The sequence below is a fragment of the Talpa europaea genome (assembly GCF_964194135.1).
Source record: "Talpa europaea genome assembly, chromosome: 12".
Lineage (NCBI taxonomy): Eukaryota > Metazoa > Chordata > Mammalia > Eulipotyphla > Talpidae > Talpa > Talpa europaea.
Window position 1 is genome coordinate 80,338,980 of NC_140079.1, and position 25,569 is coordinate 80,364,548.

Here is a 25,569-nt window from a genome sequence, read left to right on the forward strand (position 1 = left end):
GCTCTCCAGGTCTTCCGCCCGGCCGCTCCCAGCAAAGACCCCGCCCCCGCGTCCAGCCGGACCCGCAAGGGGTCACTTCCCCTCTCCGGGTTTCAGTTTCCTCGTGGTCCGGCGGGTGGTGGGCCCCGCTGGCTCCGCCCAGAGTCTCGGGCTCCGGACCGCGGGCCGGCGCTGCCGCCCCTCCCCCGCGGGCGGCCGGGCGCCCCCCCACTCCTCGGCTCAGCGCGCGCTCGCGCGGCGGGACAATCCTCGCCTTGTCTGGTGGGGCGCCGGCATCTGGAGTTTTCTGTAGCTCCGGATACGCCTTTTTTCCAGGGCGGAGCCCCAACTCTGCTACTCCGCAAAGTGGGCGGCATAGCAGTCCCGGCACCCCCTTTGCAGGGCCCCCCTCCGGAGTTGGGATCCAGGCACGCACCCCAAGTCTGGTACGAGCCTGAGGGCGGCCGCGGCCCACCCCGGCGATGGCCTTCCACGGCGGGGGACTCCGGCTCCGGCTGTTAGCGCTGCTGCTGCTGCTGCTGCTGCTGCTGCCACTGCCCGCGGACCCGACCTCCGACCGTCCCCGACGGGGCGACCCGGTCAACCCAGGTGAGAACCCCGCGGGGGCCGCGGGCTGAAGTGTCTGTCTGCCCGGACCCCGGAAAGATCGAGGCCTGGAGGGTGCGGCCGATGTCTCACGGGGCCCCTTCCCTCTCCCCATCCTGAACTGAGGTTTCCAGCCTCCCCTTGCAAGCTGGTCTGAATTTCTGGGTGTCATCCCACTCCGGCTCTCACGGGGGTCAAAGTTTCTCAGGGTGGGAAGAGTTTAAGAAGGAATGGGGGGAAAGGTAAGGGCCAGTAGCAGTCTGAGGGAGGGGACGGGGCCTGCGGGGAGCAGAGCTCGTGAGCCCTGACTGCCCATTCACGGCTGATGACAGAGAAGCTACTGGTGATCACTGTGGCCACGGCTGAGACCGAGGGATACCGGCGTTTCCTCCGGTCCGCGGAGTTCTTCAATTACACTGTGCGGGTGAGGAAAGGAACACTGGGCAGGAGTGGGCTAAGGGCTGGATGCCTGGGACTCCACGGTGAGCCTGGCCAGGAGGGCCCACCCAGCCTGCTGAGCTCCTCCCTGACGTGATGGGTCTCCCCAACAGACCCTGGGCCTGGGAGAGGAGTGGCGAGGGGGTGATGTGGCTCGCACAGTTGGTGGAGGCCAGAAGGTCAGGTGGCTAAAGAAGGAAATGGAGAAGTATGCAAATCGAGAAGATATGGTCATCATGTTTGTGGACAGGTAAAGGTGCTGGAAGGGAAGAAAGGGGAGAGGAGACTGGCATGCGGGGATGCTAAGGTCCTAGTACTGTCCTGTTTATCCTCCCCTTCCTCACCTAGCTATGATGTGATTCTGGCTGGCAGTCCCTCGGAACTGCTGAAGAAGTTTGTCCAGAGTAGCAGCCGCCTGCTCTTCTCCGCAGAGAGCTTCTGCTGGCCCGAGTGGGGGCTGGCCGAACAGTACCCTGAGGTGGGCACGGGGAAGCGCTTCCTCAACTCTGGTGGTGAGTAGCAGAGTGCCAGAAGCAGAGGGACCAAGTGTGGTGGGGCATGGAATGTTCCAGGTGTCTGGGGGCAGAAGACAGGGTGGAGACTGGTCCATGGGACCCTGGGAGGCCCAGGGTCAGCACCTGCCCTTGCCTCCCAGGATTCATTGGCTTTGCCCCCACCATCCACCAAATCGTCCGCCAGTGGAAGTACAAGGATGATGATGATGATCAACTCTTCTACACTCGACTCTACCTGGACCCAGGACTGAGGGTACGGTGGGTCAGAGGAGGAGGGCAACCCACTGCTGTGCGGGGCTGCAGGCCACAGGCCAAGTGGGCGAGGAGGGGTGAAGGGCTTTAGAGAAGATGTAAAAAGAAAAATATGGGGAGGGGCCTCCCTGGTGGCTCAGGCGGTTGAGCCCAGCGCTGTGAAGCTGTCTGCAGCCTCTGCATTGCCGGTTTGATCCTCACCGGCCTCAGAGCAACCCATATGGTGAGCAGACCTCTCCTGTCACGCCCGCTGCTCCCCTCAGCAGTGTATTTCATCATTCTGCCTGTTCTGCTCCCCGCTCTGTTTCTGGTGAATTCTCTCACCCTTGTGCATATCTGGCCTGTACCCTGGTTCTTATATAAATTAAAAAAAAAAAAGATATGGGGAGCCATGTCTCATCCCCTCTTTTTATTACTTCTTTTTAAGCATTTTAAATGTTTTAATTTTTCTGAATAGCAACAATGCCATTTTGCTAAAGTTACAATTTTGAAAAATTAACTGGGCCCCCAAACTGCTTCCAGCTTTTCTGTCTAGTGTATATGGGTCTTCAGTTTCTCTCCGTCCTGCGTTCCCAGAGATCAGAACCAGGGGGTAGAGAAGCTACTCTGAAACTCTCTTGGGGTAGTGAGCCCAGGCGAGTCCGACTACAGCCTTGGCTGCTCAGGTGCTCTGTGGAGTAGCTTCTGATGCCCCCAAACTCTCCCTTCTGCCTTCCTAAGGTTTGCTGTCTGGAAGGTTTGCTTATCCAGAGGAAATGAAGTATTTTTATATCAAATTATATTACAGGAAATATTGCCAAATCTTTCCTTTAGTGTCGGTCCAAGTGTAAGTATTAAGCTCAAGCAAATGAAACATGGTTGAAGAAGAGTGTCTATTCTCTGGGCCACCGGGGCTCACTCCCTCTACCTAGTGCTCTCCCAACTGCTCTGCTCAGAGGAGGATGGTGGACCAACAAGCTGGCCCAAACAAGGCAGCTGGTCCACAGTGTCTGCGATCCCACCCCCTGCCCCAGTCCTGCCAGTGGGCCCCTGTAATCTTCATCTGTTTATCCCAACGTTCTCCAAGAACTGCTTCTTGCTCTTGGGGTATCCTTCAAGGGTTGCATCAGACAGCTCTGTTGCTGTCCTCTTCCGCTTCCTCCACCCCTTGCTGCCATTCCTGGCAGGACAACCCCAGTGCTGAAGTACTTCCTGACACTGACCAGCTGCAGCGCTGGCTCTGTGCACCTGCTTTCTCTTCTGGAGTCACATGATTGGGGTTCACTTTGGGGCTCTTCTCTCTCTGTGTAGCCAGCACGTCCAGCACCTCTGGTGTGTCAGGGCCTTAACCCCTTCAGCTTAGCTTCCCTATGGAGATGTTTCTGCCACAAGTTCTGTACCTTAGCTGTGATGACCACATTTGGCATCAAAGGCTTTGAGGTCAGCGTCACTCACCGTGTCAGGCTGGTCCTGCTCTGCAAATGACACCTCCTGCTCACGCATCTTACCTTGGCCCAGTTGCTCCAGTACCTTTACCTCCACTGCCTTACCCTATCTGTGTTCCTGCCACAGGTTCCTGGCACCATCTGGGTGCTGTGGGGGCCAGTTCTGCTCCTGCAGGCCCCTCAGCAGGATCCCTGGGGCTTGGCCGCAACTTCCACCCAACTTTTACTCTTGGTCTTTCCTGCCACCAAACTCCCCAAACCTCTTTATTTAAAAAAAAAAATTTTCCCTTTCACCATCCCTTGTGTCCCCTTGTTGCTTTCCCTCCCCCTCCCTCTTTACCTCAGAGTCCTCAGGATTTTTATTAATATTTACTCATTTTTTAAAGTGTTTTACACAGTTGAATCGTCTGCTATGTAAATGTCCAGCATTTGCTTGCTGTCATTCTGACTTTGCTGCACGTAATTCTCTCAAATTCCCTCCATTTTGCTGAAAATGGGTGCATTTCATTCTTTCCCATGGCTACGTAATACTCTATCATGTGGCTCTACCACACCTTCTTGATCCAGTTATCCGTCAGCGGGCATTTAGGCTGCTTCTGCATCCTAGCTATTGCGAATAATGCTGCGCTGAACACTGTGGAGCAAATGGGTTCTTTTGTTGGTAGTTTCGTATTCTGTGGATATATGCCTGGGAGTGGGCTTGCCAAGGCCTTACGGTATTTCCATTTTTAGTTTGTAAAGTAAAGCAATCCTCTGTTTAGCTAACTACTGTATCTCATCCCCTACAGGAGAAACTCAGCCTTAACCTGGATCATAAATCCCGGATCTTTCAGAACCTCAATGGGGCTTTAGGTGAGGAGAAGGGAAATGGAGGTGGGTGTGGGGGTGATGAGAGAGCCATCTGCTGCTGGGGCTCCTGAATTTGGGAGGGTCTCCTGGTAGGACAGGGGAGGTCTTCAGCTCACCTTTATGTTAATTTGATCAACCATCTGAATAGCTTGTAGAGCCACTTGCTTTCATCCTAATAGTGATAAAAATAACATAAATAAAATTAAGTAAACACGGTAATAAAAGCAGTAGTGGTCATACCTAACATCTGTCAAACACACTTCACGCCAAGCCCTGGGTCAGCGGGCTTACTCCTGTCATTTTATTTAACACAACCGTCATACAGAGGGGAAGAGTATGGTTCTCACCTGTTTCTGAGGCAGGAAATTGCCTGAGGGGCTGGTGACTTACCCAGGTCAGGAAATGGTGGTAACTAGGAAGTGCTGGGGATCCCCAAGTTGGCAGTAGCTGGGTCAGGACCCCAAGAAAGAGAAGGTATTTCATCCCTGCCCTACAGCCCTAGTCGTTCATCCTCTAGAAAAGCTGGGCTCTCCCCATATTAAAAGCACCTGTTCCTTAGCAGCTTTGCCAGAAAGAAGTCTAACTCCTGGTCTTCCTTCCTCAGATGAGGTGGTTTTAAAGTTTGACCGGAATCGTGTACGGATCCGGAATGTGGCCTATGACACACTTCCTGTTGTGGTTCATGGGAATGGCCCTACTAAGGTGCCCCAACAGCTCATGCCCTCACCCCTGGATCTGCCCCTTCCCTGCCCTGCCCTTAGCTACTTCCAGCCCTGCCCTGCCCTGCCCCTGCCCCTGGCTACCTCCAGCCCTGCGGAAGCACTCAGTCCTCAGCTCCAGAAGTAGAGGTACTGGAGAGGTTCTAAATATCCACTGTGCCCCCCCTTTGCCCCCGCCCATCTACCTGACCTCCCCCACCTCTGGGCCTGGACTCCTCTGCCTCAACCTCTCCCTTTCTTTCCTGACAGCTCCAGCTGAATTACCTGGGAAACTACGTCCCCAATGGCTGGACTCCTGAGGGAGGCTGTGGGTTCTGCAACCAAGATCGGAGGACACTCCCGGGGGGGCAGGTAAGGGAGGGTGCGAGGCGAGGCTGGAATGCACACTGAATTTGGGGTACCAGAGGAGAATCCTGGGTAGCAGCAGGGGAAAAGCTCCTAGTAACCCCCAAACCTGGCAGCATTATAGAGGACAGATGAGGTAGGCAGCTCGAGCTTCCCCCTGAACCCCATTTTGTCTTTCAGCCTCCCCCCCGGGTGCTTCTGGCCGTGTTTGTGGAACAACCTACCCCATTTCTGCCCCGTTTCCTGCAGCGGCTGCTGCTCCTGGACTACCCCCCTGAAAGAGTCACCCTTTTCCTGCACAACAATGTGAGACCCCCTGGCAGCCTCTCTCTGTTGGCCTTTCTGAGGGACCCTCCTCTGCCCTGATCAGAACTCCTGCCCACCTGACTGCTCCCCACACCCTCTCCACTCACCAGCTTCCCACCTCCCGTTCCTCAGGTGCCATCTTTTCTGCCCTCTCAGTGCCCCCATGTCCCTCTGTCCCCCTCTCCAGGAGGTATACCATGAGCCCCACATCGCAGACTCCTGGCCCCACCTCCAGGACCACTTCTCAGCTGTGAAGCTGGTGGGGCCAGAGGAGGCCTTGACCCCAGGAGAGGCCAGGGACATGGCGATGTGAGTGAACCCTGGATGGAGGCTGGCAGGGGTGCAGGCAGGGCCATCCCTGCTCCACCCTGCCCTGCCCCTGCCCCTGGCTACCTCCAGCCCTGCGGAAACTTCTCCTCAGCCCCCAGGGTCTGCTCCTCTCTGGTCCACACTTGCACAGATGGGAGCACCTGGGGATCCTGGGAAAGCAAGCATATAGCTCCCCCGACCCCTGCAATCTTCTCCCTCCTCTCCCCTTGTTTCTACCACTTCCCTCCTCTACTCATGGGGTGGGGGCAGCCTCCTTCCCCCAGCTGCTCTCATTTCAGCTCATCTGTCGGTCTCTCAATCTATTGCCTCCAGGGACAGCTGTCGTCAGGACCCCAGGTGTGAATTCTACTTCAGTCTGGATGCAGACGCAGTCATCACCAACCCACAGACTCTGCGCATCCTCATTGAAGAGAACAGGTCACTTCCTGGCTCAGCCAGAGAGCCCCAAATGTTCCCCAGGGCACCCCCACTCCTTCCCTGGGCACAGGGCTCACCTCTGCCCAGCCCTCACCTCTGCCTATCCACAGGAAGGTGATTGCCCCCATGCTATCCCGCCATGGGAAACTGTGGTCCAACTTCTGGGGCGCCCTGAGCCCAGATGAGTACTACGCTCGCTCTGAGGACTACGTCGAGCTGGTGCAGCGGAAGCGAGTGTGAGTCTTGCCTGGGCACTGGCCCTCCTCCTCCGCCCTGGACCCTAATGTCAGGGATCTGGTGTGGTCACCAGTCAGACGTGCCACAGTGGTGGGGAGGCACTGACCTAGGAGCAGGACAGGAGCTGGTTGTGACCTGCAGTACTTGACAGGGGAAGTGAAGGGGAACTCCCTGCTACAAGAGTGGGGTGCTCCTGGGATAACTGGGCAGAACCTAGCTGATGCTAGTGTGGGTACTTCCAGGGGTGTGTGGAATGTGCCCTACATATCCCAGGCCTACGTGATCCGTGGGGAGACCCTGAGGACAGAGCTGCCCCAGAGAGAGGTATTCTCAGGCAGCGACACCGACCCAGACATGGCCTTCTGTAAGAGCCTGCGGGACAAGGTGAGCAGGCAGGGTGTGACCTGGGGCCCAGTGCCAAGGCTCCAGGAGGCAGTCTCCTTCACCCCCTCACATGCTCCCCCCACCCCAGGGCATCTTCCTCCATCTCAGCAATCAGCATGAGTTTGGCCGGCTCTTGGCCACTTCCCGGTATGACACAGACCACCTGCACCCTGACCTCTGGCAGATCTTTGACAATCCCGTGGTAAGTGGCGGGTCCCTCACTCAGAGAATGTGCATGCCTGCCTTTCATTAAAAAGGACCCGCACACACTCTTGCAGCAGTGCTACTATCTGGATGTTGGGGGCTGGGGGTGGAAGGGGGATACAGGGGCTGGGGCTTCCTGGGTAGGGCCAGCTGGAGTGAAGAGGGCGTACATAAAGGTGGGCTCCCTGACTACCCCCCAGGACTGGAAGGAGCAGTACATTCACGAGAACTACAGCCGGGCCCTTGACGGGGAGGGACTCGTGGAACAGGTGAGCCACTGAGGACTCCTGATGCCTGATGGACACTGCCCCTCGGGGTCACCGCCTGGATTAGTGGCTTCAAACTGGGTTTTTCCAGGTGCTTTACTTAGGGTTTTCAGCTTGGGCACAGTGAAAGCCAAGGCTGATCAGGCTGATCGGGCCTTCAGCCCTCAGCACCAGCAACAGGAGTGACGCCTCCAGTGTCTACTGGGCATTTGGTGTTAGGGGTAAAATTAGTTTTATAAAGAAGTTTGAAAATCTCTGTCCCAGAACCTGGGTTCCAGGACCCTCCTGCCATTTGTGCCAGGCTCTCAGCGTCCCTCCCCCTCCTCACATGGCCTCTCCTAGCCCAGCCTTGGTGTGGCCATTTCCACAGCCAAGGCCTTAACCCCCAGCTTTTCCCATCGCCTGGCTTCCCTTTCTGCTTCTGGCTTTTCTCCTCACTGTTGCCTGCCCCATCCTCTCTTCTGAGAATGTGCCCCAGCTGAGAGTGTCATCCAGGCCTCTTCTCCCCCCCACCATCCTCAGCCCTGCCCAGACGTGTACTGGTTCCCCCTCCTGTCAGAGCAAATGTGTGACGAGCTGGTGGAGGAAATGGAGCACTTTGGCCAGTGGTCAGGAGGCCGGCATGAGGTGAGAGGAGCCGGCCAGGGGAGGGGGCGCCCTTGGAGGAGATAAGGGAGGTGGAGTCAGGAGAGTGGGGGCAGATCCCGAAGAGGGAGGAGCCCACAGGGAGCACAACTGCTTGCTTTCATTCATTTATTCATTTATTCAATACCAGGCAGACCCTAGGTGCCAGCCCCTGACTAGGTGGAGCAGTTGTGCCCTGATAAGTTGTGCCCTCGCTGTCAGTAACAGCAACACATAGCTTCTAAGGGCTGTGATGGGGAGCCCAGGTGCTTTGGGAGCCACAGAAGGGGCCCTGGGCCCAGATGTGGGGGGACTGAGGAGCTTCCCAGAAGAGATAACATCTCAGCTGACTTTAAGTCAAGCTAAGAAGTGGTGAAGACTCTTTGTATGAGGGAATACAAGCTTTGAGACACTGGAACAAGGGGTGGGGGTAGGTAGCACCACCTCCATTGGGGGCTCAGCGCTTGAGTCACTGCCCACAGGACTCAAGACTGGCTGGAGGCTATGAGAACGTGCCCACTGTTGACATCCACATGAAGCAAGTGGGCTATGAGGACCAGTGGCTGCAGCTGCTGAGGACGTACGTGGGGCCCATGACCGAGAGTCTGTTCCCAGGCTACCACACCAAGGTGGGCTGCTGCCCCTGCCTCCCCTCTCCTCCACCAGCCCACTGGGCACCGGGCTGGAACACTCCACGTGGCACCCTGTAGCATGTGGGGCCCCCTAGAAAAAGATGCTGCAAGAGAGCAGCCCTGGGGGAAGCCTGCTCAGCCCCTGCAGCTCCCCCACTCCCTGGACAAGGGCTGTCACCTCCTTAGAAGGCTCGCCAGACCTCACGCCATCCTTCCAGCCTCTCTCCTCATGTTCCCACAGACAAGGGCAGTGATGAACTTCGTGGTCCGATACCGCCCAGATGAGCAGCCCTCTCTGCGGCCGCATCATGACTCATCCACCTTCACCCTCAATGTCGCCCTCAACCACAAGGGCCTGGATTATGAGGTAAGCCCCTACCCCTTCACCTACCACACAGCACCACTGGGACCCCTACACACACACACACACACACACCAGGACCCAATGTCGCGCCTCTCTCTCTCTCTCTCTCTCTCTCTCTCTCTCTCTCTCTCTCTCTCTCTCTCTCTCTCTCTCTCTCTCGTCTGCCCTCTTCACAGTTCCCACTTTGCCTGTATCATCTCTTGGACCCCTTCTGGGCTGGCTGCCTCCCCATCCTCCTGTGGCTTATCTGCCCCCCCAACCCCTAGGTCTACCTCCCAGGTCCCTCTGGACCCCTCTCGCCTCCTGTCCCTGCCACTTCCCAGCCCCCATGTCTGCTCACTCACCATCTCCATCCCTTCTTCTCTCCCCAGGGAGGTGGCTGCCGCTTCCTGCGCTACGACTGTGTCATCTCAGCTCCACGCAAGGGCTGGGGCCTCCTGCACCCTGGCCGGCTCACCCACTACCACGAGGGGCTGCCCACTACTCGGGGGACTCGCTACATCATGGTGTCCTTTGTTGACCCTTGACAACCACTCTGGGGCCTTCCCTGCCACAGTGCCTTCTCGCAGCCCTCCTTGGAGGGGGCTCTCTGACTCCCGCTTCCTGAGTGGGTGTTCTGTGACTTGATACTGAATGTGTTGCCTCAGCCCCACCAAACGGCTCTCTCAGGAAGCTCCTAGAACCCCCTCGCCCCTCCACTCAGTCGCCAAGGATTCCTGGAGAGGGCTTCTGGGGGTTCCCCATGTGATAAATTATTGTTTCTCAGCCTTTCCCCAATAAAGGAGAATTTGTAACTCCTGCATCCACCATCATCTTCCATCTACCTATTGATCCTGCCATCTAGAGCAGAGGGGAGACTGTGGTTTATGGAAGAAAAAGAACAGAGAAGAGGGACCGGCAGGACAAGGTGGTAGACAAGTGTGGGCGCCTGCCCTGGCCCCTGTCTCACTCCCCTTCATTGCTGGCTTGGGAAGCATGTGAGGGACCCAGATGAAAGTCCCCACACACACACACACTGCTCTCTGCTTCATTTCTTGAGTGTGGAGGTGGCATAGCATTGAGCTGAGCTCCAGGGCGGCCCTGGGTAAGGAATTACGGGGTGAAGGAGTGCTCTATGAGGGGAGATCCTAAACCTATGCCTTCAGTTAGGCAGGATCAGGAAGGGGAATTTGGATAGTCATTCCAAGAAAGTTTCCTGAAAGAGGACCTTGAAGCAGCCTTGAGAACTACCTCAAGGGGACCATCAGGCCCCCTCCAAGGTCCCTGGGCCCCTGAACACCAGGCCCTGCTTAGCTTGGTCTTCCCCAGCCTCCCAGCAGCCTGACTTCCCGAATGTATCTCCTAACTCTTCCTTTGTGGAAGCTTTTATTTATTTATTTTTTAAGATTTATTTATTTATTTATACAAGCACTGGGTACAGTCAGAAGCATGGGAGGGTGAGAGAATTCACCAGAGCCAGAGCAGGGAACAACAGGCAGACCGACGAAATACACTGCTGAGGGGAGCAGTGGGCGCTGCAAGAGAGGTCTGTGCGCCATGTGGGACCCTCGCCCATGGCCGGGGATCGAACTGGCACTGCAGAGGCTGCGGGCAGCTGCGCAGCCCAGCGCTCAACCCCTGCACCACCAGGGGAGGCCCTTGTAGAAGCTTTTAAAACCCAACCTGGCCTGTCCACCTGTCCTAGGATGTTTCCTGCCCTGGACAGCTCGCTTGCCACAGGGGCTAGAATCCCCTTCTTCCATCCACCTGCCCAGTCTCCCAGGAAAAAACTAACTCTATGAGGCTCAGGGTGGGGAGGACCAGACACCGGGAGAGCCAGCACACAGGGATAACTTGAGGGAGGAGTAAATGCCCCTGGGTCATCTCCAGACACTTTCTAAGGTCACCTTCTAATTCACCCCAACCTGGAGCAGCCCTGGAAACAGTCTAAAGTTGCCTACAGGCATCCCTAAAGTGAGTCCCATTCTAAAAAAGAAAACCCAAAACTTCTATGAAGCCTTCCTCATTGGTAAGGGGTGCTGATCACCTGGGAGGTTTCACCTTCCACATGAACCAAGTATCTCTCTGGCCAACTTTTGTCCATCTCACCTTCATCTTGTGCTTTGGGATGGAAGTGGGGTACACAGGGATAGGAGAAAAAGGCTCTTGACCAGACCCCTGAATGGCGAAGCTACACAGAGTGAGGCAGGGAGCACAGAACACAGGTGCCGGCCTGGGCGGTAGGTCTTGGCACTGGAAGTTGGCATCTCCCATCTGCCAGGCACCCAGCACGAGGGCTGAAGCTGTGAGCTCCAAGCCTGCAAAGACTTCCCAGAGCACCACTGTGATGGAGGAACAATTTTATGCTACGGTCATCTACCCTTCAGGGGCCAGGTCCAGGTAGCTAACAGGTGACCCTGCCATCTACTGTACACATCACTCGGGCAACGCTGCCCCCTTCCCAGACCTCTGCTACCCCAGCTCCTCACAGAGGCCTAAGGTCCTGACCACTACAAAGTTCAAACACTTTCCTCAGTCCAGCCCAGGTCCCTGGCCACACCCGGGTCACTTCCATTTGGTCCTACAGGTTTTTATCAAGTGGGTTCAGGGAGCGGTTAACCCTTCCTTGTTGGGGTCTGGCGTGCAGGCTAGCAAAAGGGGCAGGAATGGATCAGAATCAGCACATTCTGATGCTGGCCAGCGGGGGCCAGTGGGTCGTGGGCCAAAGGGTACGCTTGGGAGCCACAGTGGCCTCTGAGACAGCCTACACTGAGTTCTAGCCCCTCCATGCTTCTCTGCAGGTCTCTGAGAGTTTGCTGTCCTGCAGTGAGTCCCTGAAGCTCTTGGAACCCAGGCCTGGCGACCTGCTTCCCCATACCCACAAGTGAGGGAGCAGAGGAAGCAAGGGATCCTTGAAGCCATAGAACAGGGAGGGGAGCCAAGGGGACTAAAATGCCTGGGTCCAGAGTCCCAGCTCCCTCTGCCCCCTCTTAGGTGCCTGGCCACCCTGGCCCTTGCACTCCTGGGCTGGGCTGGACCCTAGCAGTCCTCTATTTGCTTAGGCTCTGTGGCCATTTAAGTGGCTACTTCCCATAGCAGTGAGGGCACCTCACTATGCTGGATAAGAGCTGGCATCCCCAAAAGTCCAATCTCACCAAGCAGGTGGGCTGTGCACCCTTTGTTCCCCTGCTGCTTAAAACCACACAGTTGGGGGTCTTCCTGGTGGCGCAAGGGGTTAAGACAGATGCAACCTATGAAGCTATCAGCAGCCACTGAAGCACGAGTTCAATCCCAGCCCAGGAGTTACCCTGGCTACAGGGCACAGCAGACCTCTCCTGTCGTGCCCGCTGCTCCCCTGCAGTGCTTTCGGTCTGTCTGCCTCTTCAGCTCCCCATGCTGTCTCTGGTGAATCCTCTCACCCCCACCCCTGCACCTCTGGCCTACACCCAGTTCTTGTCTGCATAAATAAATAAATCTTTTTAAAAAAAAATTACAGAGTTGGGCCCCTCCCATTGACCCCCTCAGCTTTCACCCTCAGGGGTGCTGATCAAGGAGGCCACCAGGAAATTCTGCACTGAGGCCACAGGCTTCTTCCCCTTCTTCTCCACCCCCAGCCCCACCTACTCAAGCTGCATTGTTGGTGTCACCCTCCTTTCTTCTGGGACTTGATCAGGTGTGGTGGAGAGGAGTGGGGAGCCTCACCTCAAGAACCCCCAGCCCCTGCTGTCACCTCCTACCCAGGCCTCCTTTAGTCTGGGGGGGCACAAGTTTCCAGCTCTACCTTCCCTGTGTGGCATCCCCACCCCCCCTTCTCTCTAACACGCATATCGGGTCCCCAGCCTCTGCCTTCCTCCAAGTTTGCTGTCCTCTGACCCATCACCCACTAGCTGTTGTCCCTGCAGTGGTAGCCAGGAGGCTCCCGTACTGGGGGGGCCTGGGGAGGCAAAGTGGCCAGACTCGGAGCACAGAGCACGGGCCTTTCAGATCCCGAATCAGAGGCATTTGTCAAGTTGGCTCTGGGACCCAGGCGAAGAAGCTGCAGTTGCCTGGCAGGATAATCCCAACTGCCCTGTGCAGGAGGGACGCCTCTTGTTCCCCCAGGGCCTCCCCGGTGCAGGCCCTCTCAGGGAAACCGAGGTCTTTCAGCAGGTCCCAAACCCGATGAGCTCATGGGTGGGAGAGCTCAGGAAGCCCCGCAGCAGCTGCTGAGCGCGGGCCGCTGCTGTTCCACCTTCTGCCTTTCAGGGCGCCCATCCACCCTACCCTGGGCTGTGACCTCTGCCCCCTCGGCTACCCGGGCCCTCCAACCCGCTCCCCTCCACCCCCTCCTTTCCATACCCGCGGGAAACGTCCCCGGTGGGGTCTGAAATCTGGCTCCTGGCCACAGCGGCCTCGTCCCAGGAACCCCCTTTGACACAAGCAGCAGCCCTGAACCCTGGCGGGTCTATTGTCACTGGTGGGAGGGAAGGGGGTGGGCGGGGCAGGGTAGGCTGACCCCAGCGATCCCCCCACATCTCGGGTGGTGCAGGTGGACGCTGGCCTAGTTGTTCAAAGCACACAAGGCCAGCTATGGTGTTCCATATCCCGCCAGCCCCAGCCAATCGATACCTCATCCCCACCTAGGCCACCCCAGCCCCTGCAGGGTCCCCACAGTGGGGGAAGGGGGTGGGCAGGGAGCTGAAATTAAAGGCTGGCACAAACCTGTGGGAAGTGTGTGTGCCCCTGCAGGGCCAGGGACCTTGGCTCGCCCAACCTGTCTGTGGCTCCAGGTGGTAGGACACTCCCTAAAGACCAGCCAACAGCTTGGGGGTGTCAGGGGCCTGCCCGGTGGCGCTCAAGATGGCAATCTCTGTTGGACTTCTGGCCCTGCCAGCAGCTGGGATTCAGCTGCAGGCTCTCCAATGTTATGAGTGCCCTCCCCACAGCAATTCTTTGGACACCTGGGTGCCACCCCGCCCTCCAACACCCCTGCCCCGCCCCCCCAACCTCACCCAGCAGCCAACCCAGACCGACTGAAAGTTCAAAGATCAGATTGAGAACCTTTAGATACTGGGGCACAGATCCCAAGATTTCCCCATCCACACCCCACACCTGCTATCCCTGGAGGCCCCAAGGATTGTGCCAGAGCCCTCTCCTGGGCAAACCAGCCCAAACCTTCCACAAAGGCCCTCCGGAACCCCGCTGGGCTCAGGAGCTGCTGGGATGGGTGTCTCTGGGGCCCAGCTGCCCTCCTCCACAAAGACCCTGCAAAAGCAGGGTCTAGAAGTCCTGGGTGCCTACCTCTACGTGCTGAGCTTCCTCTTCATGGGTGAGAGGAGGCAGAGACATGGGTGGCCAGTTCTCTGAAGGGAGAAGGGGCTGGAGAGAGAGAGGTTGGGCTCCCCGTTGCCTGGATTTGGGGTGTGGGGGTGGAGGGCCAGAGTTCGGCAGGTAGATGGCTGGATGTTGGGTAGAAGGAGCCACTGGGTGGAAGAGGTTCCGAAGAAAATTAATTTTGTTTCTCATATTTCGCCCAGGCCCTTTCTTTTCCCTTCTTGTCTTCTCCCTCCTTTTCACATCGCTCTGGTCACTTTCTGTCCTCTATTTGACGTGGCTCTTCCTGGACTGGGACACGCCCAACCAAGGTAAGCTCCGGGGAGGGGTGCAGGGAGGGAGATGTGCTGGTGCTTCCAGAGTCCTCCCCCATTTTCTCTCTGTTCAAAGGTGGAAGGCGATTCCAGTGGGTGCAAAGATGGACCATTTGGAAACATCTAAGGGATTATTTTCCTATCAAGGTGACAAGTTGCCCTCCAGAGAGACTCTCTGCTCCTTCCTCTCCCCCACCTCCTGCACCTCCTCACCCCTTCCTATGCTGCAGCCTGAGCGCCAACTGCCTAAGCTCAGGGAGCGGGGTAGGGAAGGAGTGGGTCTGAGATTGGGGCCCTATGCTGTGACCCCTCCGAGGCCTTGACTCTGAAGTCTGTCGGGGTGGAAGGCAACTCTTTTCAGCTGGCATCTTCCCTTTTATGTCTCCCTCCCCTCAATACGTCCAACACCCCAAAGTTGGTGAAAACAGCAGAGTTGCCCCCCGACCAGAACTACGTGCTGGGTGCTCACCCACATGGGGTCATGGGCACTGGAATCGCCAGTAATTTCTCCACCGAGAGCAATGACTTCTCTGGGCTGTTCCCCGGGCTTCGGTGCACCACAGCCATCCTGGCCGGTCTCTTCTACCTCCCAGTCTATCGCGAATACCTCATGTCCTTGGGTGAGTGGGAGGAAGTACTCGCCAAGCGGAGGGTCACCCAGCTAGCCTAGGGACCAGGTCTGACATGGGTGTCAGGGAATAACCTGGAGTAAGTGCTTGCATCCTTGAGAGGCACTGCAGGGCACTCTGGCATGGGCAGGGCAGGGTGGAGTGTTCTGGAAGGAATGTGATGTAGGGTGAGGAGCTAGAGTGCCCAGGAGGGGGTGGTGACTGCTCCCCACCTCCTCATTCCCATAGGATTATGTTCCGTGAACCGCCAGAACCTGGACTTTATTCTGTCTCGACCCCAGCGTGGGCAAGCCGTGGTCATCCTGGTGGGGGGTGCCAATGAGTCTCTATATGCGGCCCCAGGGGAGCACTGCCTCACACTCCGGAAGCGCAAAGGCTTTGTGCATGTGGCCCTGACTCACGGGTGAGTGGGCACAGATGCCAAGAGCCAGGGCTGCTTCTGAAGACCAGAATATCACATGCATCTGGGGGGCCACACTCCCTCCCTAGACATCCAGGCCCCTGTAGGTGGGACTGTGTCCCCAGAGTCCTGCATCTAGAAAGTGCTAACTCAGTATTGAGAGCAGGACCCAGCCAAGCACTGGGCCCTCTTCTGCTGTGCTTCCTCCCGCCCTGAGAGAGGCAGACTAGCTGTACAAAAGCAGGACCCTCGGCTCAGAAACCTGGGGCTCCAATCTCTTTCTGATACCATCTCAAAGGGACAACCTGGACATATGTCTTTGCCTATGAAACAGGATCAATACCTGCCTCACAGCTATGTTGAGGTGTAAGGCTGGATGCCACTCTGCACAGTCCTTTCTCAGGAATGTGTCCCTTCTTCCAGATTTTTCTTTGTAGCCACTGTCATTTGCTTCAAAAGGCCTTGGCAAATGGAGACATGAGGTATGGGGAGGGATTTGCAGCCCTCTGAGGCTTCATCTTGAGGCATTCTGGTGCTGGCTTGAACACCTCTTCTCTCCTGTCTACCCGCCCCCACCCCCCACCCCCCAGGGCTTCCCTGGTGCCTGTGTACTCCTTCGGGGAGAACGAGATCTTCAGACTGAAGACTTTTGCCGCTGACTCCTGGCAGCGACTCTGCCAAACCACTTTCAAGGGGCTCTTCGGCTTTTCTCCCTGCATCTTCTGGGGCCGCGGCCTCTTCTCTGCTGACTCCTGGGGCCTGCTGCCCTTTGCCAGACCCCTCACCACTGTGGGTGAGTGTGCCCCTCCAGGGAAGGAAGCTGCCATCAGTCTGCAAGCAGCAGAGACCTGGCGCCTCACGCATGTCGCCCCTCTCCCCACAGTGGGCCGCCCCATCCCCGTGCCCAAGCGATTTAAGCCCAGCAAGGAGGAGGTCGACCACTACCACATGCTCTACATGGAGGCTCTGGAGCAACTCTTTGAGGAACACAAGGAGAGCTGTGGAGTCCCTGCTTCTACTCACCTCACTTTCATCTAGCCCTGCCCTTCCCTCCGCCCCGCCCCAGGCCCACTCCGCAGCCCCAGGCCCCTGAACCAGCGTGCTGAGACCCTCACCCACTGCTGTGCAGTGTTCTTCCAATAAAAGCTGGTTTTCTCCCACCGCTCCTGGGTAGAACTGGAGGCCTGCACAGCTCATGCTCTGCTCTGGGAGGAAGCGTGCCCAAGAGAAACCTCCCCCAGGAACTGGAGTTGCTGCCTTAGATGGAGGATTGGGACCCTGAATTCTCCTTGCAGTGAAACTTGATCTGGCTGCATGATCCTGCACAAGTCTCTTCCCTTTGCTGGGTCCCTCCTCCTCTGTGAAAAATGCATCTGCTTGGCTCACACTGTGGGCTGGCTGGCACCGGAGTTGAGTGGGGAGTTGAGTGGGGATGAGGGCGCCAGCACCCGGAGAGGCAGGCTTTGGGGTGTGAGCAGGCTTTGGCAGGTGGAGAAGATTTAGGTAGCTGGATGGTGCTCCATTGTGAGCAAAAGCTGAGTTTGGGGGTACCAGTAAGGAGCATAGACTGATCCTCATGGTAGAAACGATGGAGTTAGCACACAGTTTGCTCTGCATCACCCCCTCGGCCTCTCTGTGTCCTTGGGCTGGGAGAGCAGATGGAGCCGTGAGTCACATTACCAGCTTTTAGCGCTACTGCAAGCCCAGTATTAGGTCGCCATGAACTCAGTTGCTCAATAAGCACAGCAGTGTTGTGAAGGCCAAAGAATAAGACTGAAGGGCTTTAGAACAATAATTGGCAGTATATAGGCCAATGAGAAGTGGCTGTCATCACCACAGTCATCTCAGGCGTGGTGTGGGCAAATAAGGGGGTACAACGAAGCTCTAGGGGTCCTCGTGTGGTCAGGGCATCCTCTGACTCTACCTGTCTTATCCGCTGACTGACTCTGTATCTATACCCAGGACTTAAACAAGAATAACTTGTTAGAGTGTAACTGGAAAGCAACTATATTTGTCTTCCACTGTCCTATAAAATGTATTCAGAGGAACAATTTTCCCTTGGCCCTGGATGAAAATCTGGGCAGTCCCATGATTTATCTGGGTCATTCTCAGGGAAGAGTTCTACATTCACTTTACGCTGGGACACAAAAGCCTTTCGTTCCTATACTAATCGACACTTTGATCTTCACCCAAGGGCTGGAGTTCCCTCTCCAGCGAGGGTCAGCCGTGGCAGGCGGCCTGCTTGCTCAGAAGCGGCCGCTGGGGAAGGTGGGGTAGAAAGGGATGGGCTTCTTGCCTCCCCCGCCCCTGCTAGCTGCTTTCACCAACACTTTGGGATTGGAATGTGGGGCAGAGGAAGGAAAAGGAGGCCCCAAAGCTCCCGAGGGCTGTCATAAGACAGCTTTGCAATTTGGGTGCTCTGATCTTTGAAGCCGATGCCTTCTCGAGGATTACTTGGAGTTTTCCCTTTAAGTTCCTCTGGCAGTTTCTTGTTTTCTCTGTCCCTGTATTCAACATAGGTTCCAGGCTGGAGGAAGGAAGAGGGGTTGTGCCTCCTTGGCCCGGATGCCTGAGTGTGCAGGCTGGCCCCTGTGCTGCCCCTGGTTGCTGGATTTCCCCAGTGGGCACATCTCCCAAATGCTGGGGACATGCCAGTCTCCTTGAGTCTTGAAGCCTTTGCCATTAACCTTGTTGAGGTAACACCACCCCCAACCCAGGCAATCTCTGCTGCTGTACTGGCCTCGTTGAGGGCTCCCATTTTCCTCCTGTCACCTGGCTTTCTAGACCGTCTTCATCAGGCTCCCTTCTTGAGAGGAACTGGTCTAAGGGGCCAGAGTCTCACATGAGAAGAGTGAAGAGTCCAGGCTCGACGTGTGGGTCACACCTCCCACCAGTCTGTGCTGACCCAGACTACCATTTTCTGTGTGACGGATACAGACCCTGGACTGAGAGGCCCGTGAGCTCCTCAGATAGGCCGTGTGAAGAGGACAGCGGGAATGACGCCCACACCCACCCACCCACTGTTTCCCAGACAATGTCACCTTGGCCTTTTAGCTGAGCTTGCTGCAGGGGTCAGGCCAGCCCCTGAGCAACGTTGTAGGCCTTCGGAAGAATCACAACTCTAAACAGGATACACTGTTGCCCAGGACCCAGAGAGAGGGCCTGTCCCTTCTGGTTCTGGCTGCTGGCACATTTCGTAAGTCCTTAAGGAGAAATGTGATGCATGGTCCTCCTGGTGCTGTGACAACGGTCATGTATCAGGGACAGAAATAGGAGAGTGAGTTGGAAGGTGCATATTTCAAGGTGGGGGGTTAACGCAGAAGCTGAGTTTGAGGGTCAGTGGGCTATGGGCCATACAGCACCGTGGGGAAGCAGCAGGAGTAGAGCCCACTGTGAGTCATGGTGAGGGACACGTCCCAACTCTGATTTTGAATCCCAACTACTGACGACTGTGACATTGGCCAAGTCACTTTTCAAGCCTCAGTTTCCCCTTGTAACATGGGGCCACCTACTGCATAGGTATTTTTCAAATTTTTATGAAAACATAGCACAAATGTGCAGGTTACAATGGCACAGCTGGAATTTTCCCCCACTGAACATACACAGGGTTATTCTGAGTCACAAATAAGGGGCTCGTGGGACAGATGCGCAGATGTCTTTGTATTTAGGTGAAATAAGGCTGCCATCCAACGAAGTCCTGCCACTCCCTACCCTTGGATTTCTCTCCTGAGTGTGTGCCCCCTCACTCATGATGGAACTGGAAGGAGACTCTGGAAGTTTCTTTGGAGAAAGGGAAGATAGGTCAGACCTGGAGAGCAGGCTGGTGTCCATGCAATCACTGATCACTGGATTTCTCAGTGGGCACATCCTCCAAATGCTGTGGACATGCTAGTGACCACTTTCCACAGAGTCAAATAGTGGTCTGAAAATATTAAGTACAATGAGATAGTTTGAGAGAGACCACATTCACTTAAGTCTTATTACTGTAATTGTTAAATTGGTCTATTTTATTGTAGTGTTGTTGGTTTCTTACTATGCCTAATTTATAAATTAAACTTTATAATTGGTATGTATGGATGGGGAAAAACATAGTGTATACAGGGTTCAGAAGTGTTTGCAGTTTCAGAAACCCACTGGGGTTTTGGAAATTATCCCCTGAGAACAAGCCCCGGGGGAAGAGGGGGTATATTGTGTTTTCATAAGTTCACACCCTCCAGTACTAGGGATGAGGCCTCAACATACTATTTGGACAGAAGATAACTATACCCACAACAGGGGCTTTTTCTAACTCACAAAGGTACTGGTTGCATCCAGAGGTGGTCTTTGTGCAGATTAGAAAAAGAATCGCAGTATTGGGTGGTGGCAAGCACTGGCCAGGGTACCTTCTCTTTGAGGAATTGCCTGCACAGGTGCACAGGGAGAAGTGGGGTGGCTCAATTATCTGAAGGTTTGTTCTATGTTTTTTTTTGTGTGTGTGTGGGACCCTCGCCGGTGGCCGGGGATCAAACTGGCGCTGCAACCCAGCGCTCAACTGCCATGCCACCAGGGAAGGCCCTCTGATCTATTTTCAAGAGGCCTGGATCACTCAGTACAAAGCCGTGAAAGAACTTCCCTGTACCACCTCTCCTCCCGTGTAGCTTATTGCCCCAGCATCGTGTCATTTTCCTCACCATCTGGAAGAGTATGAATTGCAAACGTACACTCTAAAGAAGCTCCTAAGAGCTCCCTGGCCACCACCTGCAGGGCTCCTTCCCTCCCTGCCATCCTACATGTGGCCACCAGAGGGCGGCCTCTACTCTCAAGGCAAATCTCACGCTGAAAACCCTCCAGGGCTTTGGAGGCCCCTAAGAACAGGATGGGTGCAAAGTGCAGCCCCACCCTAACGCAGGCAACCTAGAACTGCTTGTTCTTGCAAAATAGGCTCTATCTCAGCTCTGGGCTTTGCTCAGACTGTTCCCTCCCCACCGGAGGGACCCTGCCCTGCTTTATCATCTTAAGGGGGGATTTTTCGAACTCAGTTCAGATTCCACTTTCAGGACACCTCCTTTGATATCCCAACCTGTCAGACTGACTCAGGGCATTCCCTCCTCTGCATCCCATGGCTCTTTCAGAGCTTTACCATGACGCATCTGGGTTGCTTTAAAACACCAGTTTATCCAAAGCCCTGGATAACTTGGGCGAGGAGGGCAGCAACTGCATTGGATTGCACCAGCCTGAACACGGGTGTGAGCAGGAGTTCATAATGTTGCTAAAAATAGTCATTGATCCGCACTGAAGGATACTAGGGAACCAGCTCCTTGGCTTGCTTTTGTTTTTACTCATTAGATTACAGATTTATTACAAAGGATACTTAAGGATAGGAATCAATAGTCAGTTGAACTGAGTTCGAAAAATCCCCCTTAAGATGACAAAGCCGGGGATGTGAGGGCGATCTGGCTGCGACATCTGTCACCCCATTGATTGCCAGGGTTGATTCAGCTGATCTGGCTGGCTAGGCGGGTGTCTCTTCCTCCCTCACCGCTCCATGTGCGTCCTTCCCGAAGCTGCGCTCGGAAGAGGATGGCTTTCCCCAAATAGAGACAGACCGGTCTTTGGTCAAGGGTATACAAGTAGCTGCGCTCCCCTGCTAGAACCTCCAAACAAGCTCTCAAGATGATAAAGCCGGGCAGGGTCCCTTTGGTGGGGAGGGAACAGTCTGAGCAAAGCCCAGAGCTGAGATAGAGCCTATTTTGCTGACTATTGATTCCTATCCTTAAGAATCCTTTGTAATAAATCTGTAATCTAGTGAGTAACTGAGTAGAGCTGCATAGAGCTAGACATGGGGGGCTAGCAGGGGTGCCATTCCCCCCCCCACACACACAAATCTTCATGCTTATCCACCCAGATGCTCCAACTGGTTATTTTGAAAATTGACAAATAAAGAAGATATTTTGGAGCATTTTAATCCTGCTGTTCCTTCACAGAGTATGTCTTAGGTTAGAGAGTTTCCTGTAATAGGCATATTTCAGCTAGTAAAAGAAAAATTGACAGAATAAGAATGTCATCGGCTTGCAGACACTCATACCTGGTTAGACTTTAAGTCTTGAACATCAATGTCTGATAAGATTCCAACAAGACAAAGAGATTTGAACTTTCAATGCAATCGGCCTAAGAGCATTTCCCAGTGAGAATGTAGTCTTAGAAGGAAATGCAGTGTGAGTGACATAGAGGAACTTTCCTAGTAGTAACCTGATGGGGGCCTCTCTCGTGGCATAGGGGTGAAGTCTCAGCACTATCATGCTATCACCACAATAGTTTGACCCACATAGGGTGCAGCAGACCTCTTCTGACCTCTCCTGTTGCTCCCCTCAGCAGCATATTTCAGCAGATCTGCCTGTTCTGCTCCCCACTCTATCTCCGGTGAATCCTCTCATCCCCTGCATCTCTGGCTTACACCTCAGCTCTTGTATGCATAAATAAATCAAAATAAATCTTATAAAAATGACTGGTGGGGTTAATTTTAATGTTATGTGTAGCCCAATAGGTTCAAATTATTATTTCAATATGTAAGCAATATAATAGCAATGAGATATTTTCCATCCTTTGGGAGGTGAAATCTTTGAAATTTGGGTTGACTTTACCCTTAGGATCCATTTTAATTTAGACACTAAACATCCATTGGAAATATTTGATACATAGAGTTCATAAAATTCACAGGTGAAAACGTGGATTCACTATGGAAAAATTGTTTTAAAAATATTTAAAAGTTTCTGAATAACTGAAGCAATAATCCATTTTAAAATTTATTTATTGATTGATTTATTTTTATAGAGGCATGCTTTATTTATTTGTTTGCTGGTTTGTTTGTTTGTTTTGTTTATACATGCACTGGGTACAGTCAGAAGCGGGAGGATGAGAGAATTCACCAGAGCCAGAGCGGGGAGCAGAGCAGGCAGAAGGACCGAAGTACACTGCTGAGGGGAGCAGCGGGCGGCAGGAGAGGTCTGCGCGCCATGTGGGACCCTCCTCCAGTGGCCGGGGAGCAGCCGGGGATCGAACCGGCGTCGCAGAGGCCGCGGGCAGCTTCGCAACCCAGCGCTCAACCGCTGCGCCACCGGGGAGGCCCCATTTTAAAATTTAAATGAATTAAAATGAAATGAAATAAAAAACTCAGCTCCCCATTGTACCAGCCAGATTTCAGGTCTTAATCACCTCACAGGGCTAGTGGCTATAGACCGGTCTATGGAACTGTAGGGTAAATGGAATTACTCAGGCTTTTTGCGCCTCTAGCCTCTATGGCTATCACCTGTGACCTTGGTCGTGTCCATGCAGAAGGCACTTGGGAGTGTGAGCACAGGGCACACGTGCCTGATTGTGGACACATGGGGTATGGGTGTGGGCATGCGTAAGTGTGCACACCTGAGCCTAGAGGCCAGCGCTATAAGGATGGCATCACTCAGAGATGGAGGACAGCTATGAGAAGACAAGTGACTACAGAAGAGGCAAGTCCACGAGAAGACACAGGACAGGGATCCCAGAGAAAGCATGAAGATTCACTGGGGCCTGGGGGATTGGATGAAGCTGGCCTCCAGGCTCCCCTGGCCTCCCTGCCTTGCCTGCCTACAGGTTTGCCACTAGAGGAACATATAGAGATAGAAATATTTTATTAATTTATTTATTTAAAAGATTTATTTATTTATGCATACAAGAACTGGGGTGTAGGCCAGAGGTGTGGGGGGTGAGAGGATTCATCAGAGACAGAGTGGGGAAACAGAACAGGCAGACTGACTGAAATACACTGCTGAGGGGAGCAGTAGGCAAGACAGGAGAGTTCTGCTGCGCCATATGCAGGGAGGTCCCCTCCCTGCTGGGGATCGAACACATGTTGCAGTGGCTGCGGATAGCTTCGTAGTGCTGCATCCCAACGCCTTGCGCCACCAGGGAGGCCCCATTAAAAATTATTTTTGATGGCCAGGTACTTCTTGAGAGCAGAAGTAGAATCAACGGAGTCCAGAGATGATGACACTAATGGTTGCCGAAAAAGTGAGTGGACATGATGGCCAGTATTGTTTAATGTAGGCTAGAGAGAGAAATGTATCGATTGGGGAAACGAGGACATGCAGTTTCAGGTACATTCAAGCACAGAACTTTAGAAATACACTGTGAGGCAGGGCTGCACGTTGATTTGGAGTCAGATACCAGGAGTCTGGCTTGACCCCCACCTACCTGCATGGCCATCAATAGAAGATCAACTTAATCTCACTTCCCCAAGTGCAGAAGTAGATTGAAGTCATTCATTCATTCACAGAATATTTATTAAGCACCTACTATTGGTTAACAGAGGCACAAAGGTAACTATGCCAGTATCTCTGTTCTAAAAGAGTTCACGGTCAAGCTCAGTGGTGTTCAGGGCAGATCAGGGAAGAAGATCCATGGTGGCTCATTGCGGGGGAAGAAGCAGTGGATGTCCAATGCCCTCAGAGGAGGGCAACCCCAACTGCAATAACAGGGATCAGTGTTATCACGCACCTGGCCCAAGGAGGGGATACTAGCCTCTCCCAAATAAAAGACCCCAATAAACAAGCTTGCTGAGTCAAAGCCAAAGGAAGCGTCTACAGAATTCAGAATGCACTGGTCTTCACAGACATTTGTTTTGGGGCTTGTAGTTTGCAAAATACTTTCACAAGGCTTATCTCATTTGGCCCCTCAGAGGTGAGAATCCAGTAGGTTGTGAGTTTGTAATCAGAGGACCCAATCTAGCATCCCTTGCCAGAGATGGGGCTTAGCCACAGCATGGAACAACTCAGAATCCACTTTTTTTGGTAAAATGACTGAACAATGCTATCCACTCTACAGTGTTATGAGGATTAAACCAAAGTGTTTTGTAAACATTCCAGATGGCTCTGTAGTCCATTCTAGGTGACCACCAGATAGGGTGACCCAGGATCCCAGGCCAGGGAAGTCAGGGTTCTAGCTTCTTGAACCCAGCAGATCACACCTCTATCCCAAACCAGCCTTGGCCCCAGTGAATTTTCAAGCACAGTAGCACAGCTCCCTGTATCCTCAGAGTTCAGAGAATGCAGAAAGCCTCTATTCTCTTGCTCCATGGGGCAGCCAGGAGATCAGTCATCTTTGGCTTCTTTCCACTGCCCCTGTTCTCCAGCGGATTTCGGATAGAAGTCTGAGCAAGGTGATTTTTGAAACCAGATGGTTTTCCGTATTGGCCCAATGAGCTGTCTGGAGACAGAACTTGGAGTGAGATCTTGCTTCTGAGTGGCTGAAGGGATAGGAGCTTCAGGGCACTTTCTATTCTGATTGGGTGGGGCAACTTGAAGAGGGTGAAAGTTAGACAGTTCCAGGGTATCTGGTGACAGGAGTGTCTCCCTTGAAAGGGAAGAAGTTAAAATGTGACTGCATCTCCCTTCAGGCCACTGATGCCTTGAGCTTTCTGAAGTGCTTTCCCACATACGCACATTCCCCCTTTTCACTGCAGCTTTGAGTCATGTAGTGTGTCAGCAGTTTCAAAACTCAGAAACTGGAGAAGTCTTAAAAAGCCTTCAGTAACTCGCCAGTTACTACTCGGGCTTCTCTGGACCTATAATTCCAGTGATGATTCTCATACCTTTCATCTTTGATGGACGGGAATCCAGGAACATGACCCTCCATCTTATCCCATTAGCACAGCCAATGGGATACATTTTCCCGATTACAGTTACCACCCTGGAAAGTTTAAAAATTGAATGGGACGGGTGAGTGATCAATTTTGAGGGAGCTGGGATGAGAACAAAGCTGGGGGGGGGGGTCCTATCCTCACAAACTTTAATACTCCCTGTACCTTCAGGGCACCTTACAATTGCTAAAGAACTTTACATTCACCACTTACCTGGTGCCTCGCTTTATGGGAGCTGGAAGGGAGCCCCTCAAGAGTTACGAATGTAGGCCACTAACTTACCGGCCTGCCCATCCCTGCACCCACTGGAAGTTCCGGCCCATGCTTTGCTCTTCTGCCACCTGTTTGGGTTAGCACAGGTAGCCCAGCCTCCCTGGTGCTGTCCCCACAGCCT

At 54.2% G+C, this 25,569-nt stretch overlaps 2 protein-coding genes across 2 annotated transcripts; both read left to right on the plus strand.

Moving 5' to 3' along the window:
* Nucleotides 1-461: 461 nt before the first annotated feature.
* Nucleotides 462-9,418, plus strand: PLOD3 (procollagen-lysine,2-oxoglutarate 5-dioxygenase 3; the record flags this gene model as incomplete). Its single annotated transcript, XM_084250364.1, has 19 exons — nucleotides 462-588; nucleotides 918-1,009; nucleotides 1,137-1,273; nucleotides 1,372-1,535; nucleotides 1,679-1,791; nucleotides 4,003-4,066; nucleotides 4,668-4,765; nucleotides 5,032-5,133; nucleotides 5,308-5,433; nucleotides 5,621-5,742; nucleotides 6,076-6,180; nucleotides 6,291-6,416; nucleotides 6,660-6,801; nucleotides 6,890-7,003; nucleotides 7,206-7,274; nucleotides 7,794-7,898; nucleotides 8,378-8,524; nucleotides 8,769-8,894; nucleotides 9,263-9,418. The coding sequence occupies 19 exons, from the start codon at nucleotides 462-464 to the stop codon at nucleotides 9,416-9,418; spliced, it is 2,235 nt and encodes a 744-aa protein (XP_084106490.1).
* Nucleotides 9,419-14,072: 4,654 nt separating this feature from the next.
* On the plus strand, nucleotides 14,073-16,564 carry MOGAT3 (monoacylglycerol O-acyltransferase 3; the record flags this gene model as incomplete). The annotated part of the gene is made up of 7 exons (XM_084250154.1): nucleotides 14,073-14,178; nucleotides 14,387-14,494; nucleotides 14,574-14,644; nucleotides 14,913-15,117; nucleotides 15,355-15,529; nucleotides 16,117-16,319; nucleotides 16,410-16,564. The coding sequence occupies 7 exons, from the start codon at nucleotides 14,073-14,075 to the stop codon at nucleotides 16,562-16,564; spliced, it is 1,023 nt and encodes a 340-aa protein (XP_084106280.1).
* Between the last annotated feature and the right edge of the window lie 9,005 nt (nucleotides 16,565-25,569).